The sequence below is a fragment of the Tamandua tetradactyla genome, chromosome 10 (assembly GCF_023851605.1).
Source record: "Tamandua tetradactyla isolate mTamTet1 chromosome 10, mTamTet1.pri, whole genome shotgun sequence".
NCBI lineage: Eukaryota > Metazoa > Chordata > Mammalia > Pilosa > Myrmecophagidae > Tamandua > Tamandua tetradactyla.
In genome coordinates this window covers 6147015-6166005 of record NC_135336.1, presented here as the reverse complement: position 1 = coordinate 6166005, position 18991 = coordinate 6147015, and the positions used below count along the sequence as shown (strand labels likewise).

At 40.2% G+C, this 18991-nt stretch overlaps 1 protein-coding gene and 1 long non-coding RNA gene across 6 annotated transcripts in view; both read right to left on the bottom strand.

The window, feature by feature from the left end:
* LOC143648192 (uncharacterized) overlaps positions 1-12767 on the bottom strand; it is a 30747-nt gene extending 17980 nt beyond the window's left edge. The window contains exons 1-2 of the long non-coding RNA XR_013158435.1: positions 10628-12767; positions 10183-10272 (exon numbers count right to left, since the gene is read on the bottom strand). This is a non-coding gene — a long non-coding RNA (uncharacterized LOC143648192). The remainder of the gene's footprint in view (positions 1-10182; positions 10273-10627) is intronic.
* Positions 12768-15077: 2310 nt separating this feature from the next.
* ST6GAL1 (ST6 beta-galactoside alpha-2,6-sialyltransferase 1) overlaps positions 15078-18991 on the bottom strand; it is a 152924-nt gene continuing 149010 nt past the window's right edge. For 4 of the 5 annotated variants that reach the window (XM_077117846.1, XM_077117850.1, XM_077117847.1 and 1 more), the window contains one exon: positions 15079-18196. In XM_077117846.1, the coding sequence (XP_076973961.1) occupies positions 17955-18196 (242 nt within the window). In that variant the 3' untranslated portion in view covers positions 15079-17954. Of the gene's footprint in view, positions 18197-18991 lie in introns of all 5 variants that reach the window. The other variant, XM_077117851.1, reaches the window with a different exon arrangement.

Below are 18991 nucleotides of genomic sequence, written 5' to 3'. Positions count from 1 at the left end.
GACATTTTCTCGCCCTTAGAACTATAAACTAGCAATTCATTAAATTCCCCCTTTTAAAGGCCATTCCATTTCCGGTATATTGCATTCTGGCAGCTAGCAAACTAGAAAATTCAATAATATAACAAATGATCCATTTTACAAAGGGCAAATTGATTGAACAGATTTTTCACCAACGAAGATACACAGATAGCAAATAAGCTCATAAAAAGATGCTGAATATCTTTAGTCATTAGTGAAATGCAAATTAAAACCACAATAAATAATACTAAACACCTATTATAACATCTAAAATTAAAAAGACTCACTATACTAACGACTGCCAAGGATGTGGAGGACCAAGAACTTTGAAATGCTGTGATGGAAATGTGAAATAGCATAACCACTTTAGGAAACAAAAGGGTATTTTCTTAAAAAGTCAAATATTCACACATCATTGGACATAGCCATTCCATACCTAAAAATGAAGGACGTATATACAAATGGTCATAGCAGCTTTATTTATGATAGCCCCAAACTGGAAACAATCAAAATGCCCATCAACAGAGGTAACTAATATGCAAATTATGGTCTATCCATAAAATGGAATATTTTCAAGCGATAAAAAGGAATAAACTATCACATACCAGCATGGTAAGTCTCAAAATAACTATGCTGAGTAACAGAAAGATGAAAAGGAGCACGTGATGGCTTTGTGATATGCTGTTTTGGCTAGGGTGAATTTCGTTTTTAAGTTTTTTTCCAGCATGCTTCTGATTGAGGTAGGGCTGCAAAGGAAATTCTTTTGCGATTTTGGAGGGTGGAGGGAAGGCGACAGCCATTTTGGAGCTGACACACAGTGTTGCTGACCTGCTCACGCACTTCTTTGCTGCCATCAAGCAACATCTGGGCCTTCAATTACTTGACCTTTCCTGCAGCCTCCTCCAGTTTTTCTGACTTTTGGGCCAGGTATGTGTTTTGCTTTGTGACAAAGTCCCCTGTCTTCTGCAGGAGACAGATCAGAGAAAAAAAGAATGGACAAGTGTTTCAACCTGCCTTTGTGGAGTTCCAGCTCAGCTCCTGGTTCCTGCTCATTTTTCTAGATTTCCCAGTTAGGGCTCCAGCCTGTTTGTGGACTTTCCTTCCTAACTTCCTGCCCTGTGGACTTTCAAGCACCAGCTTCAGGCATGGTCACAGCTTTAAAAAGACTGCGTCACCAGCTCCCAGAATTGTGTAAGCCATTTCCCTGTAAGGACCTCCTTAAAAAATTGTGTATGTGTATATACGTATGTATGTATGCGTGTGTGTGTGCGCGCATGCATGTGTCTGTGCATTCGTTCCTACCCCATGCCCACTGGTTCTCACTGATACAGATACAGGGCACATACTGTATGATTCCGTTTATATAAAATTCTAGAAAATGCAAATTAATCTATAATGCAGACAACATCAAGTGTTGGGGGAAGTTAAGGAGGAAAGGATTACAAAGGGAAATGAAAACTCAACATTAGAGGGTGACGAACATATTCATTACCTTGATTGTTGTGATGATTTCACAGGTGTATGCATAAGTCAAAACTTATCAAATTGCAGACTTCAAATATGTGCAGTTTATTGCATATCAATAAAGCCGTTAATTTTTTTGAATGTAGAAACAAATTGGAATATTCCCAACATTAATTTCCTAGTCTAAGCTGCCCAATAATAAAATTCTAAGAGTCTTTTGGGCTTTGTTTTGCCCCACTCTGTAGAGGAAGTAGTAAAAAAAATACCACATTTAGTAACAGGAAGCTGATTAAATTCACCCTTAAGAAAGGTGTGACAAATTCCAAACTGGAAGGAAATATAACAAAATCTGTTTTTATTTTTTTATTGTCAGTACTTTTGTATTTTTCTACAGTGAACATGAAATAATTGTACAATTGAAATAAAAAAAAATATGGAACATCTTTTGAATACATTTCTTTTTCACTGTTTTAAAAATGCATTTAAGTAAAGAAATGTACAGGATAAAATTGATAGACTAAATGACTTTATTATCTGTGACACAAGAATCTACAAAGCATCTATAAAGATGAAACTATAAAGGAAACGTGCTAAATTCAATGCAGTAATAACTCTGATCATTTGATCACTGAAAGTTTAATTATTTTATTAAACTTCCCATTATTTTGTCCCTTTGGAAAGCTCAGGCAGCAAAACCCCCTGCCTGGAAAGCAAGGACATATGCTTTAGAAATAAAATGGACTTATTCATACATATTACTTTGGGCTTCTTATGGGTCCATTTGTCAGAGGACAGGAAACATCCAGGGATGAGATGCTATCTGTTGATCTTTTATTTGTGAAGTGAAATTTATACATTTCTACAACATAACTTGAGTATAATTTAAAAGTTGTTCACCATCTTACAAGGCAGTACATTTCACCTTGGGCAATTCTGACTAGCAGAACTGCTTTCATTATATAAAGTAAAAATATATTTTCTGGTAACTTCCATTTATTTGTTCTACTTCTTATTTGAAAAATCCATTAAATTGCAGAATATCATCATATCCACAAGTCATAAATTTTCAGGTTTAATGTCTGTTTGGGATTGCTAAACTGACAAAATGTAGTATACCAGAAATGAATTGGCTTTTACAATGGGGATTTATTAACTTGTAATTTACAGTACTTAGGCTGAGAAAATGTCCCAAATCAAGGCATCAACAGGAAGATATGTAGACTCTAAGACAGGCTGCCAGCATCTAGGACACCTCTGTCACATGGGAAGGTACATGACTGGCATCTGCTGGTCCTTCTCCCAGTTTCATTGCTTTCAGCTTCAGGCTTCAGTGGCTTATTTTATTTTCTTTGGGTCCTCTCTTAGCTTCTCTGGGCTTTTATCCTCTTATGAAGGACTCCATAACAAGGATTAAGACCCAACTTAAGGACTTCTGGGAGGATGGCAGAATAGGAAAGGTTAAGTTCACCCCTGCTCCAAGGAACAGCTAGAGAAGGAATGGGATATCTCTTTTAGTCTCCAGTATCCTAGAGGAGCTAGAAGTAAAAACCTGAAACTGTCAAACTATAACCCATGTCAAAGTCTGAAATATGTTCTACAACTAATTATGGTGATGTACTGTGGAAATTTATTGCTTTTTTTTGTATATATGTTATTTTTCACAAAAAAAGAAGCAAAAAAGTTTATTATGATGATAAAAAAGATATTTAAGCGTATATTCCTATATTCTATATTCTAGAATATCCTATATTCTAGAGCAGCTAGAAGGAAAAAATATAAGAGGATCATATGGTAGCCCATGATAAGCTCTGGGATCTTTCCTATAACTACTTGTTGAAGAGTGCTTTTTATTTCTTTGCTTTGTATAAATGTTATACTATACAATAAAAAAAGCTAAAAAAAAAAAAAAGAAAAGATCCAAATGGACTCCAAACAGAATAAACCCAAATAGGCCTTCCCCAAGACACATACTAATCAGTCTGTCAAATGTTGAAGAGAAGCAGAAAATTCTGAAAGTGGCAAAAGAAAAACAATCTACTATATACGAAGGAAATCACATAAGACTGAGTTCAGAATACTCAACTACCACTATGGAGGCAAGAAGGCAGAGGTATAATACAGTTATTTGCATACAAGTCCTTTATATCCTTAATTAACATATTATTAGGTATTTTTTCCATTTATTTTGTTAGAACTGGAGTTTTCTTGATTTGTTTCTCAGATTGTTCTTTATTGGAATATAGAAACACCATTGATTTTTGTGTATTGAACGTGTGTACACCATCTTTGCTGAATTCATTTGAATTGGTTTGAAATGATGTAGTACCCTAGAAAAGCCATGTTTTAATCCTAATCCCATTTTGTAAAGGCAGCCATTTCTGCTAATCTCTATTCAGTATGGTATGTTTGAAACTTTAATTAGATCATCTCCCTGGAGATGTGAATCAATCAACAGTGGTTGTTAATCTGGATGAGGTGGGTCTTGATCACTCTCCTGGAATCCTATAAAAGAGGAAGCATTTTGTAAAAAGCAGGAGATTCTGAGAAAGCATAACAATGTAGCCATGGGAAGCAGAGAGTCCACCAGCCAGCGACCTTTGAAGATGAAAAAGGAAAATGCCTCCAGGGAGCTTCATGAAACAGGAAGCCAGAGGAGAAAGCTGGCAGATGACACAATGTTCACCATGTTCCTTTCCAGATGAGAGAGAAACCCTGACCACATTCACCATGTACCTTCTCACTTGAGAGGGAAACCCTGAACTTCATCAGCCTTCTTGAACCAAGATATATTTCCCTGGATGCCTTAGATTGGACATTTCTATAAACTTGTTTTAATTGGGACATTTTCTTGGCCTTAGAACTCTAAACTAGCAACTTATTACATTCCACTTTTTAAAAGCCATTCTGTTTCTGGTATATTGCATTGTGACAGCTAGCAAACTAGGACAGCAAGGATATACATTCTTCTCTAGTGCTTATGGAACATTCCCCAGGATAGATCATATGCTGGGTCACAAAACAGGGCTTTATAAATTTAAAAACATTGAAATTATTCAAAACACTTTCTCTGATCATAATGAAGCTGGTTCTCAATAACCCCAAAGAATGAGAACATTAACAAATATATGGAGATTAAATAACATACTCTTAAACAACTAGTGGGTCAAAGAAGAAATTGCTAGAGAATCAGGAGCTATCTGGAGAAGAATGAAAATGATAATACAACTTATCAGAACATATGGGATGTGGCAAATGCTGTGCTGAGAGGGAAATTTATTGCCCTAAATGCCTATATTAAAAAACAAGAAAGAACAAAAATTGAGGACTTAACAGCACAGCTGGAGGAACTTGAGAAAGAACAGCAAACTAAACCCAAAGCAAATAAAAGAAGAGCAATAACAAAGATTAAAGCAGAGATAAATGAATAGGAAAACAAAAGAACAATAGAAAGGATCAATAAAACCAAAAGTTGATTCTTTGAGAAAATCAATAAAGTTGATGGGCCACTAGCAAGACTGACTAAGAAAAAAAGAGAGGATGCAAATAAAATCAGAAATGAGAAGGGGTGCATTACCAAGACCCTGAAGAAATAAAAGAAATCATAAGAGGATACTATGAACAACTATACCTATACACCAACAAACTAGACAACTTAGATGAAATAGACAAATTCCTGGAGACACACAAACAAGCTACACTGACTCAGGAAGAAACAGAAGATCTCAGCAAACCAATCACAAGTAAAGAGATTCAATCAGTCATCAAAAATCTTCCTACAAAGAGAAGCCCAGGGCCAGAAGGCTTCACAGGGGAGTTTTATCAAACATTCCAAAAAAAAACTCACCAAGCCTGCTCAAACTTTTCCAAAAATTTGAGGAAAAAGGAGCTCTACCTAATTCATTTTATGATGATAATATCATTTTAATACCAAAACTGGGTAAAGATGCTATAAGAAAGGAAAATTACAGGCCAATCTGCCTAATGAACATAGATGAAAAATTCTCAATAAAATATTAGGAAATCGAATCCAACAACACATTAAAAGAATTATACACCATGACCAAGTTGGGTTTATACCAGGAATACAAGGATGGTTCAACAGAAGAGAATCAATTAATGTGATATAGCACATTAATGAATCGAAGGGAAAAATCACATGATCATATCAATTGATGCTGAAAAAGCATTTGACAATATTCAGCATCCTTTTCTAATAAAAACACTTCAAAAGATAGCAATCAAAGGTAACTACCTCAATATGATAAAGGGACTATAAAAAACTGATAGCCAGTATCATACTCAACGGAGAGAGACTGAATACTTTCCCCCAAAGATGCCCACTGTCATCATTATTATTCAACATTGTGCTAGAAGTTTTAGCTAGAGCAATCAGGCAGGACAAAGAAATAAAAGGCATCCAAATTGGAAAAGAAGAAGTAAAACTTTCATTATTTGCAGATGATATACTATACTTGGAAGATCCTGTGAAATCTACACCAAAATTACTTGAGCTAATAAACAGATTCAGCAAGGTGGCAGGATATAAAATTAATGTGCAAAAATCAGTAATGTTATCTTCAAGACCTAGTAATAGGAGGTAGCTTCCTAAACTTTATCCCCAAAGCACAGCAACAAAGGAAAAAACAGATAAATGAGAACTCCTCAAAATCAAATGCTTCTACACTTCAAAAGACTTTGTCAAAAAGGTAAAGAGGCAGCCAACTCAATGGGAGAAAATATTTAGAAATCACACATCAGACAAAGGCTTGATTTCCTGCATATGCAAAGAAATCATACAACTCAACAACAAACAAACAACTCAGATATAAATAGGCATTTTTCTGAAGAGCAAATACAGATGGCTCAAAAGCACATGAAGAGGTACTCATTTTCATTGGCTATAAGGGAAATGTAGATCAAAACTACAATGAGATAACACCTCACATCTATAAGAATGGCTGCTATTAAACAAACAGGAAACTATAAGTGTTGGAGAAGATGTGGAGAAACTGGGACACTTATGCACTGCTGGTGGGAATGTTAAATGGTGCAACCACTATGGAAGACCATTGGTGGTTCCTTAGGCAACTAAATATCGAGTTGCCCTATGACCTAGCAATACCACTACTTGGTATATACCCAGAAGAGCTGAATGCAATGAATCAAACAGATATTTGTACACTGATGTTCATAGCAGCATTTTTCACAATCGCCAAAAGATGGGAACAAACCAAATGCCCACCAACAGATGAGTGGATCACGATGGAATATTATGCAGCAGTAAGATGAAATGATGTCCTGAAGCACATGACAAGATGGATGAGCCTTGAGGACATAATGCTGAGTGAAATTAGCCAGACACAACAGGATAGATACTGTATGATTCCACTTTTATGCCCATCATATTCAGAGGCTTATATTATAGAATATAGGGGACTTAGAGATACATAGAGGCTAGAGATTGGTGAACAGTTAGCTAATGAGGTTGAACTCCAATGTAAGGAATAGATGGAAGTGAAGGTGGTTTTCTAGTGGGTCTATAAGTAATATTACCATATTGAAAATGAACAAGACCTATATGTCCCACTGATTAACACTAGAAATACAAATTTTCACAAGAATTACTTCAAGGATATGATTCTTGTATGAAGAGTGTTTAAGTCCAGGGCACAGGGGGAAATCTGGTATAGCATGCTATCAGCTGTGTTCAAAAGAAAACCATCAGCACTGCCAGAGCAACAGCAGAGGTAAATAATGGGGGTAGGGACAAGAGTTAAGAGGAGGTTTAGATTTCCTATTGGTGAGGGTGTGTTTATTGGTCATCTTCCTCTTGGGAACAATGAAATTATCTAAAATTGAGAATGTTGATGGACTGTGGAGTTTGAGCCATCTACATGATGCCTGATGAATGCAGGTGGATGAAGGATGCATTGACTGAGAAGTAGATTGGTGAGCAATGGTGTATACTTATGAACGAAGGTTGTGCTACTACAAAAAGGAACAAAGTCATGAGGCATGCAATGATGTGAATGAAGATGTGGGACATTTGGTGAGACAAAATAGGCCAGAAATAAAAGAGCAACAACGGTATGGTCTCCTTTAGAAAATGCTTATAAGAAAACAGGGGCCTCGATTGTAAGCTTTTATAGCAGACACATTAAGTCCGGAGTGGTGATTATTATTTCTGGATTTCAAGAGGCTGTTGTGTGTGTGTGTGTGTGTGTGTGTGTGTGTGTGTGTGTATCCTGATATTTAAAGATGAGAATGAAATGAAGCTGATCATGTTGGGGTTAAAGTAATTCAGAACACAGGGGTAAGGAAGATAGTGTTTATATTTTAGAACCATGCATACTCTTTGAAACCAAAGGATGAAAGGTTTATTTGGTCTGGAACTGAAATTTTCTGTAGTGCATAATCTAACTCAACCTATCTGCATAGCTCATTTGAACAACTGAAACACAGAGAGCACAGAATAAGAAGGAGGTCCTTTAATTCTGTATGGATTAATGTAATGCCTGGATACATCCTGAAATATATTAAGCAGATAATCAGAAGGCATTGGCAAAGTCCCTTGAAGGATTGGAGAAAGAATATGGAACTATTAAACCTTACCATCAGAGAATCCTCTGATACTGTGCCAAACCTTAGGGACACCGAAATCTAAAGGTCATGCCCTGGATCCTGAGGCTTACTTTTGATGCTTATGTAGGTAGTGGAGAAGCTTAGATTACATAGATATGCCTAAGAGTTATTTCTGGATTTTTGTTGCTTAGATGTGGCCTCAGTCTCTCTAAGCCCAACTCTGCAAGTAAAATCACTGCCCTTCCCACTATTTGGGACATGACATCCAGCAGTGAAAGTCTCCCTGGCAATGTGGGTGATGACTCCCAGGGAGGAATCTGGCCCTGGCACTGTGGGATCAACAATTCCATCCTAACCAAAAGGGGGAAAAGAAGTATAACTAATAAAGTATCAGTGGCAAAGAGAGCTCAAATAGAGTCGAGAGGCTACTCTGGAGGCTGCTCTTATGCAAGCTTCAGGTAGACCTTGCTACCTATTGTAACCTGCCAAACCCCAACCAGGACCATTCCAGCCAATCCTAAAGAACACCTAGGGTAATATAAAAGATTCCACAGGGTTTCATGCACTAGAGTAACTTTCCAGAAACCTACAAACTCCAGGTGGGTCCCTGCACCTGATAAGTCCTGAAACCTAGAGGGTGCAGCCTCTCCAGAACATCAGAGAGTTTCATCTCCCTACCCCATATTAATGACAGACCCTTCCAACATGAAAAAGTTCGAATTGCCATAGCCCAAACACCCCTAAAGAGAGGGATGGAAAATTCAATGGTGATGGTGAAGATATTCAGAGAAGATAGGATTTAACAAATGAATATGAATGCTGAATCATGAAATAGACATCTCTTTTAGTCTCCAGCATCTTAGAACAGCTAGAAGTAAAAACCTAAAATTGTGGAATTGTAACCCAAGTCAAACTCTGAAATATGTTCTACAGTTAGTTATGGTGCTGTGCTTTGAAATTTATTGCTTTTTTGTATATATGTTATTTTTCATATAAAAGAAGCAAAAAAAGTTGATTGTGATGATAAAAAAATATTTAAACCTTCTAGCCTCCCATATTCTGGAGCAGCTAGAAGGAAAAATCTGAGGATCATATGGTAGCCCATGACAAACTCTGGGATCTACCTGTAACTACTTGTTGAAGAGTGTTTTGAGAACTATTGCTTTATTTCTTTGTTTGGTATATATCTTATACTATACAATAAAAAAGAAAAGAAAAAAATGTTCAACATCTTTGGCCATTAATTAAAAATTAAAACCATAATGTGATACCATACCACACCTACTAGGATGACTATAATCCAAAGGACAGATAATAAGTGTTGACAATCATGTGGAGAATTTGAAACCTTCATATATTGCTGGTGTGAATGTAAAATGGTGCAGCCACTTTGGAAAACAGTTTATTGAGAGTTAAGCATTGAGTCGCTAGCAATCCCTTGTCTTGGTATATACCCAAGGGAAATGAAAACATATGTCCACACAAAACTTTTACATGAGTGTTCATAGTATTATTTATATTAACCAAAGAGTAGGAACAGCTCAAACATTCTTCTTCTGACAAATGAATAAAATGTGTTATATCCATTGATTGAATATTATTTGTCAATTAAAAGGAATGAATGTCAATTAAAAGGTATGATGTATGAAATAACATGGATGAACTTGAAAACATTATGCTAAGTGAAAGAAGCCAGTCACAAAAAACATCATGTTATATGATTCTGTTAATATAGAATGTACAGAATACGCAAATCTAGAGATATCAAATATTATGGGGATCACCTAAGGCTGGGATGGGGAATGTTCATGAAGGAACGGGAATGAATAACTGCTAAAGGGCATGCGATTACTTTTTGACCATGTGAATTGGCAAGTTCCTATTCTATGGGGTATGCCACAAGTTGGAAACTGATGAACATGACATTGAATTCCCCGGGAGAAGCTGGTTGGCTGAAGTTGAGTTAGAAATTCTTCTTTCTTATTGCTGAAATCCTCAGTTAGTACTTTAAGGCTTCCAACTGATTGGATGAGGAGACTCCTCTCATTGTTGAAGGCAATCTCCTTTGTCAATTGATCATCCATAGATACAATCAACTGATTAATAATTTAAATCTACCTGTGACAGGGTGGTGCAATGGTGGCTTAGTGTCAGAATTCTCACTTGTCATGCCAGAGACCCGGGTTCGATTCTTGGAGCCTGTCCATGCTAAAAAAAAAAAAAAAGTTAATACTAAATCTATCTATGAAATACCCTCACAGTAATAATCAGGCCAGTGCTTCTTGACCAAACAACTGCATGCAATAATCTAGCCAAGGTGACATGTGAAATTAACCATCACAGCCAGCCTCTGAAAGCCAGAACAGGAGCTCCCAAACTCTACCCATTATTTTTGTACCCTTCAAATACTTTGACCTTGTGGGAGCTAGCATCCAAGAAGGGCCTCAACTAGTATTCATGCCTTGTGTAGCCCTTCCCACACTGAATAGGACTAACCTCTGCAACCAATACGATATGGTGGAAATTATGGTATGTCACTTCATAAATACATTGTGGCTCCCACCTTGTGCTTTCTTGAATCACTCTGGAGGAGCCAGCTACCATGTCTTAAGGACATCCAAGCAACCCTATGGAGAGGTCCACGTGTTGAGGAACTGAGGCTCCTGAAAAACATCAGCAGTCCCTTGTCATTTATGTGAGTGAGCCTTGTTGGAATCAGATCCTATAGCACCAGTCAAACCATCAGATGACAGCAGCTCTGATATTTTGACTATAACCTTATAAAAGGATCTAGGCTAGAATCACCCAGCTAAGATGCTTCCAAATTCCTGACCCATAGTAACTGTGCAAAATAATAAATGGTTATCACTATTTTAAGTTTTAGAGTAGTTCATTATGTAGCAATAGATAACTAATACATATATTCGTAGCAAGAGTAGACTATTGCCATAACAAAGACCAAAAAACGTGGGAGTGGTGTCTTAGTTTCCAGGCTGCTAAAACAAGTACCACCCAATGTGTTGGTTTAATAAGAGGAATTTACAGAGACCCACATATTTTCACATTCCAGCAGCCCTATGACAAGATCTATGTGGCAAGGAACCGAGACGTCTTGCCAAGAGCCAGCAGGATCTTACCAGCAACATGAACTGAGGACTCTCTTGAAAGTAGATTCTCCAGCCCATGGCAAGCCTTCAGAGGACAGCAACCTTGGCTGATCTCTTGCCTGCAACCTATGAAATCCCCATGCTAGAACCACCTAGCTAAGCTGCTCCCAAATTTCTGACCCATAGAAATTGTATGAGATAATAAATGTTTACTGTTCTTTTAAACCGCCAAGGCTATTTTTAAAATATTGTGGTAATATATATGACAATATTTCCCATTTTTAAGTGTGCACTTTAGTGAAGCTGCTAAATTTTGACATCTTTGTTACCTAATTCACAACAAGCACAGACTCTTCATTTTCTAGGAATATCAAAATAAACCAGGAAAATTATAGTCCCTGACAATCGTATAGTGTTGCTTTGGTTTCATTCCCTAGTTTGTCTTTTCTGAATCCCTAAGACTATTCCAGAATTGGGGTAGGGTACAGTCCTAGTGAGCCCTGCCATATTTCCCTAGGATCCACAAGTACATCATGTGCTCAGGACGAGATGTGTCAGCCTGGCGGGAGGAAACACAACCCCCTGGTTGATATAGTCTGCAGGTACATTCCTTCCCCTTAGTATCCTGAGTGTAAATATGTAAGTATTCACTGGAGACAGATTCTGGTGGGAGAGTTTTTTGACATCCCGCTCATACCCCTGTGGTATGTCTGTCACTGGCAGGGAGAGAACAAGGTTCCTCCATGAGGTGCTGCACACAGAACAATTCCTGAGGTTGGTCACAGGAGCCGCCGCCCACTCATGAAACTGACCTTGCTCTGTGTCTTCTCCATCTGGGTAAAGTGTTGTTCCATCCGGTACTGTGTGAGTCATGCATCTCTTGGTGGCCCTGATACCTTTTTTTTTTCTTTTGTACGATATAAGGTGGGGTCACATTTCATAATTTTTCCATGTGAGTATCTCGTAATTGCAGCACTATTTGTTGAATTTTTGTTTATTTGCTTTGCTTGTTTGGGAAGCGCATGGGCTGGGAAGTGCATGGGTTGGGAATCGAACCCGGGTCTCCTGCATGGCAGGTGAGAATTCTACCACTGAACTACCCTTGCACCCCCATGGGGGATATCATTTTAGGTGCTATAACTGACAAGAACTTCCCCTAAAATAATTCTGAGTCTCCCAGTAACCTGAGGGGAGAAGACTAGCTCTCCACTCCTCCTACCGACCTCCCACTTCGGCAAGTAATCAACATGAGGTCAAATACATGTGCAGCTGCTTGTTTTGTCCAAAACAAATGTAAATAACTATACTTCCAACTCTAGGCAAAACTGTGAATACACTATAACACATCCCTATAATAGAATATCATGCAATCAGTACAAAGCATATTTACAAAGGGGTCTTTAAGGACATAGAGGCATCTTTATGTTGTATTTTCAAATTTTTAAGGATGTTGTATAAAAATGTATGCATATTTTACTTTTTTAAAAGATTGAAAGGTAGAAGTTATCTTTGTATAATGGGATGGAGAAGCTAATAGGATGGCAGAGATGCCTTTTTTTCCCCCTGTATGAAATTGTACTCTTTTGACCATGAATATGTATTACTTTTTTTGGGGGGGTGGGTGCATGGTCCAGGAATTGAACCCAGGTTTCCCGCATGGAAGGTGGGTATTCTAACCACTAAACTACTTGTGCACCCTGTATTACTTTCATAATCAGAAAAAGCATTTTACTTAAAGAAAAAAGGGGGAATCCTGCCCATATCTCAAGATGGTGACCCATAAAGACTCTACAAATACCCGTCAAAAAGAACCTTTCCTCTAAAACTTCAGTACTTTATTACTAGTATTACCATATTTCTTCATATTTGACATTTATGTTTTTTTTCTAGTCACTTATGAATGCATCCCTACCATCAGTACTTTAATGAGTTGCATTCTTCAGGTTTAGCTTTTCAAAGAATGACCTTTATTCTTGTACGTGATCACACAGGCAGGGCAGGCACATTCTCTAGGGCTGTGGTTTCTTGGAGGGCAGGTGCTGTGAGTCTTTCTCTCTGTCTCCCACTGCCTGGCACATGGTGGGTGCTCAAGATAAATTCACTGAAATGGAGGAGAATTTTTATTCCTACTGTAAACTTGTTTTCAATTAATCCTAAGAAGGACTGGACTGGAACATACCAGCATCAGGTGGTAGATTTCAGGGGTACCACTAAGACCTTTTCTTTTCTCCTGGAACTGATGCCAGTACCCCCAGCCCATTGGGATGAATTTTCTAAGCTAACACATTCCTACCCTCAGTTGAGTACTGCACTCACCATCACATCACACTTCCAGGGAGGTGACCCTGAGGACCACAGGGAAGTTGAGCCACACAGGGGGCAAGGGGCTGGGATAGGGAGGGGAGGGGGTCACTGTGCACCCGGTCTCCCTGTTCTGCCCATGGCCCTAGAGATGCAGTACTGGGGCAGGTTCAGCACACAGCCAGGATGTAAGAACAGATCCTGTAAGACTGAGCATTGTGCTTCTGTGGGTAAGGAGTGCCCTTTGCAGGACTGGGGAGGACACATGGAAGTTAGTTTCTGTGGCTGAAGAGAGCCCTTAGGGGGTGTGCTGGTTTGAAAGGATGTATGTACCCTTGAAAAGCCATGTTTTAATCCTAATCCCATTTGGTAAAGGCAGCTGTTTTTTTCTAATCCCTGTTCAGTACTGTATGTTTGAAACTATAATTAGATCATCCCCCTGGAGATGTGACTCAATCAAGAGTGCTTGTTAAACTGGATTAAGTGGAGGCGTGTCTCCACCCATTTGGGCGGGTCTTGATTAGTTTACTGGAATCCTATAAAAGAGGAAACATTTTGGAGAAGGAGATTAGGAGATAGCAGAGAATGCTGCAGCACCACAAAGCAGTCTGCCAGTCAACGACCTTTGGAGATGAAGAAGGAAAACGCCTCCCAGGAAGCTTCATAAAACAGGAAGCCAAGAGAGAAAGCTAGCAGATGACAACCATGTTCGCCATGTGCCCTTCCAGTTGAGAGAGAGACCCTGAACTTCACTGGCCTTCTTGAACCAAAGTATCTTTCTCTGGATGCCTTTGATTGGACATTTCTATAGACTGGCTTTAATTGGGACATTTTCTCGGCCTTAGAACTGTAAATGAGCCACTTATTAAATTCCCCTTTTAAAAAGTCGTTCCATTCCTGGTATATTCTGACAGCTAGCAAACTAGAACAGGGAGCGGGGTGGGGGGGTGCATGAAGAGTACAGGTGGGTCTCTCTCATTTGCCTTTCCCTTTGCATCTTGCTTCTTTCTTCTTCCAGGTGGCAGATATGGTAAAGAGGAGCCAAGGCCCCATCATTTCCCCAGAGCATTAGCTGGGGAGCAGGGCACTGGGCCCTTGAACAGCCATGCTCTCTTCAGCAGTCTTTTCCACCCCAGCCTTGGAGACCATTGTGGTTAGGGAATTGTCAGGGGTAGGGGGCATTAGGGGAGAAGTTTGTAGGGAACCGGATTCTCCTGTCTCCTTTTATCCAAATATTTTGGCTATTCTATTGGCACATCCTTCTTTTAAATGCTTTACGCTTTTGGAAACCAAGGTCAGGACATTCCTTTCATTCTGCTTCCTGCCCCATAGTCCCTCTTCCCCAAGGCACTGGGTGTACAACAGCTTAAATATCTGAGTGCAAACAAGAGCAAAAGGGAAAAATATTTTTTTAAATGGTTATTTCATGGATCTTATCCTGTCAACATAAGTAAGCATTCCTTTTATTATTCAAGAGTATTAAAGAGGGATACTAAGGCCAAAGAAGCCAGTGGGCCTAAAGTTTCCAAGTGGAGTTCAGGTTTCCATTGTGTGTTCCTTGCAGACATGAGTTGATAAGCAGTAACCATTCCCTTAAGAAGACGACAAGCACAGCTTTTATTTTTATTTTAAAAACAACACATATTTATTTTTTAATTTACATAATCTTTGGGTAATTCAGAATTAGCTTAGGCAGGTTTTGGATGTTTCTGAGACTAAAGTCTCAATTCCACATCAAAATCAATAGCTTAATTGATTGGTAGAAGGACTAAGGGACCTCCTGATATAGGATGAAAAGATGGCTACTGAAGAAGACAAACCCAATATTGACAGAGGCTTTCCTGCAGCATCCATCATAATTTTAAAATTATCTGTCACAAATATTAAACATCTCATCAGACCTACACTAATACCCATATCTTGTTTGCATTTTACAAAAGTTTCCACAAATAAGAAAGCACAGAATAAAAAATTCTGTAGATTTCAGAATCATACTTAAATTAATTTGATCCCTTATATTAATCATAAAAACTAGAAACTAGCATCTATCCAGTGTAATCTCAGTTTCCGTGCCAAAATTCATCTCCTGCTGACAGAATGCCACCTTCCCTACACACAGTATTCATGATTCAAAGCTTATGAGTTTGTCAAATCAGAACGTAAACCAAGCCAGGAATTTCCAGACCCAGAGAAATGAAAAAGATTCATTCCATACAGCAGTTTAATGGCCTGAGCACTGCACCCTTTCCCAAACAGTATCAGACCTGAGGTGCATGTGAGGAGGAGGAGGAGTTTGTTCGGTATTCCCATCACTACCACCCCTGCCTTGGCTGGTTTCCTAGGGAATTCAAGGTGGAGACGTTGTCTCCCTACAGGACAGTTAATCCCCTGAGGACAGGATGTCCAACCTCTCTGTCCTCCCTCAAATGGGGTCCAGTTCAGTCCAGGTGTGAGCACACAGCAGGGCCTTAGTAAAGGGATTAAGAAAACCAGCATGTACTGAGCACCTACTACATGCCAAGAGCACACCCAGGGCAGGGATGTTCATAGATTCCTCACAACAGCCCTACGAGGTAGGAAGTGGAAACAGGCTCAGAGAAGAGAATTTGCCCAGGATAGCAGAGCTAGCAAATAGGGCAGCATCAGTTTGGAAACCCAGGACTTCTTACTCCTGTACTTTTCCTCCTACATACACAAGCCAAAGTTGGCCAGTAAATGGGTACCCCAGCTCCAACCTTGTCTGGAGCTCATACATTGGAGTCCCTTGAGCACATGGGGTCAGCCTCAGAGTCCAAAATCGGGTCTCAGGAGCCCTGACTCCCCAGTGTGACCCTCCAATCGTGAGCAAGTCATTTAACCTTTCCACACCAGGAGCCAGACCAGTCCAGTGTGGTGCTCAACCAGGGGAAGGGCATTGCAAAACCATCTGGGCAGCATGTGTGCAAACTGCATGTGGGTGGCCCTCTTGTCATTACTCCTTGGTGGGAAGGGAGGTCATGGCAACCTAATACCACACCCCATGCCTGCTGTTGAGAATTAGTTATGATCACCAAGATTTTGATCTCTGAAGGTGATGCCAAACATAGCGAACCGCATCCTTGTCCTCTATGAGCATACTTATGCAGAAGGCCAGGAGGGTCAAAGAAATCTCATCAGGATACTTTGAGGCAGAAAATGCTTCAAAATAATTTGGGGGTACATGGGTAGCTCAGTGGTTAGAATGCCTGCCTTCCATGCAGGAGACCCGGGTTTGATTCCCAGACCATACACCCCCCCAAAAAAGTAATTTGGGAAGAGGAAGCCCAATTTTAAAGTGAAAGAAAAGGTGGCAATTAGGGGACATTGGAGGTAGGCATTGAAAAGAAAGAGTTGGAATACAAGATATAAACCTATCTGCTAGGATAGGGTCAAGCCAGGCTGAGCACAGAGAAATCAGGGTTTTGGCATCTGGTTTGCCTCGTATCTGCTACGGGACTGTACATCACTGCCTTAGACATGGATAGGGGCTTCCTCAAAAAATAACTTGAGCCTGTAACTTCAGGCAGGACTTAGAGAATAAACATGGGTGCTAAAGGCAGAAGTGAAAGCACAACTCAAGTGACCCAGACAAAACCTGCCTGACCCACTGAAATGCCTCCATTTTATGCAGTCTTCTGGGACCTACAGACCACTAAGTGGGTTCACAGACAGCACAGCAAACCCATCTCTCTGCTAGCACCCAGGACACTGAGCACACAGGATTAAAACTGCCCATTGACAAGTCTCTCTCTCCCACTGACTGAACTATGAACAGCTTGAAGACAGAGACTGTACCTTTCATCTGCATATGGAGAGGGAAAGTAGGCTTAGCAAGACCCTTTGCTCGTAATCACTGAAGTTAAGGACCAGCCTAGCCTGGCTAAGTGACAACAACACTGCTTCTCCCAGATGACTGCAGGCTAGACCCTGGGAACAACCTTGTTCTGGAGGAATCAGGCATGTTTCCTGTTTGCCATACTACTTACCCATACCCTCCCCATCTCCAATCCATGAGCCATCCTGTACTGGGCACAGTCATAATTTGGGGGAATTTCTTTAAAACATGAAATTTCAAGCAGTGGAGAGTGCTCGCTTGCTAGAATAACATCATTCAAGAGAGGAAATCAAAGTCTAACTTTGGTAACCCTGGTAGGAAAGGCAGATCTTGCATCTACCTGTGTAGAAGGAAAGCAGGACCTATCAGGAAGAATGCTAGGTGTATGTCCATGTGTTTTGGAGCCTTTGGGCTCACACACCTCATTGTGGCTACAGGGAAGACTGGATCTGGTTCCTTGCCCCCAGGACACTGAAGCCTCAGAGCTCTTACCAACAGAAGTCCCCAGAGTACAAAAAGCAGGCTGGAATTGGCAGGAACACGGCCTTCCCAGACCCAGGGTGGCCGAGAGAACAGCTGCAACATGCCCCATGGCGAAGGGTGAGAGGGCCTAGCCAGGGAGCCCATGCTCAGCAGCGAATGCTCCGGAAGCCAGGCAGTGTGGTTTTTCCATACAGGTAAATATCCTCATCTGTGCCCTGGTTCAGGTGTTTCACCATGTTCTTCTCAAAGAGGAGTGGGTGGTAGGCGCCCATTGTGCAGGCAGTATCAAAGAACTTCTGGTAATAGTAGCAGACATCAGTCTTGCGCTTGGATGGGAGGAACTCATAAATATCCACCTGGTCACACAGGTTCATCATGACAATGATACCTGGGGAGGAACGAGAGGTGAGTCCTGCCCAACAAGCCAGCCTAGCACCCTGGAGCTCTGCCAGTGGGTCCAGGAGCTCATAATCCCAAATTTGGAATCACTGTCCATTTGGGGTTCCTGTACATTACTGTGATTCCCAATCTGAGTCTCTCTGCTAAGCCGAGCCCACAGAAGGTTCCTCAGGATGCAGAACCTGGTACATGCAGGTCTTTCCTAAATGCTAGCAGATTGAAGGAGTCTATCCATCAATGAATTTATCAATGTTGATGAGCTACGTGTGGCTATATGAAGACAGAAGACAAAGCAACAAACCACTGGGGAGGAAATGACATCATATGTTTATAGTACTTTATAGCAGCTTTATAGCCTAGAAGAGCCTCTTGCATGTTCTATTTCGGGGAAGGTTACTTCTTACAGTATGTTCAGGGCACAGGTTGTATGTGTGTACATTTGTGGTATGGAGGCTTTGGCTCACAATACTCAATGTGCCTACAGGAAAAGCAGACCTGGTTTTTTCTTCCTTAGTTGGAAGGGGGACAGTTGGCTCTGTTGGTTTTAATGGGCTCTGCTCATGAAGGAAGGGAGATAGTCCTACCTCCCTGGGAGCAATGGGAAACTGCCTTTGTTTCAGGATGCTTGCTGGGCCATTGGCATGAGGACAGTGCCTGAGACTGGTGCTTCCCAGGGAGGTAGTACAGAACACTGAGATGCATACCAAGTGACAGGAGACTTGTTGTCCCACCTGGGCTTATCCGTAACTGGCTGGGTCAGCTTGTACAGGATATGTCCTCTCTC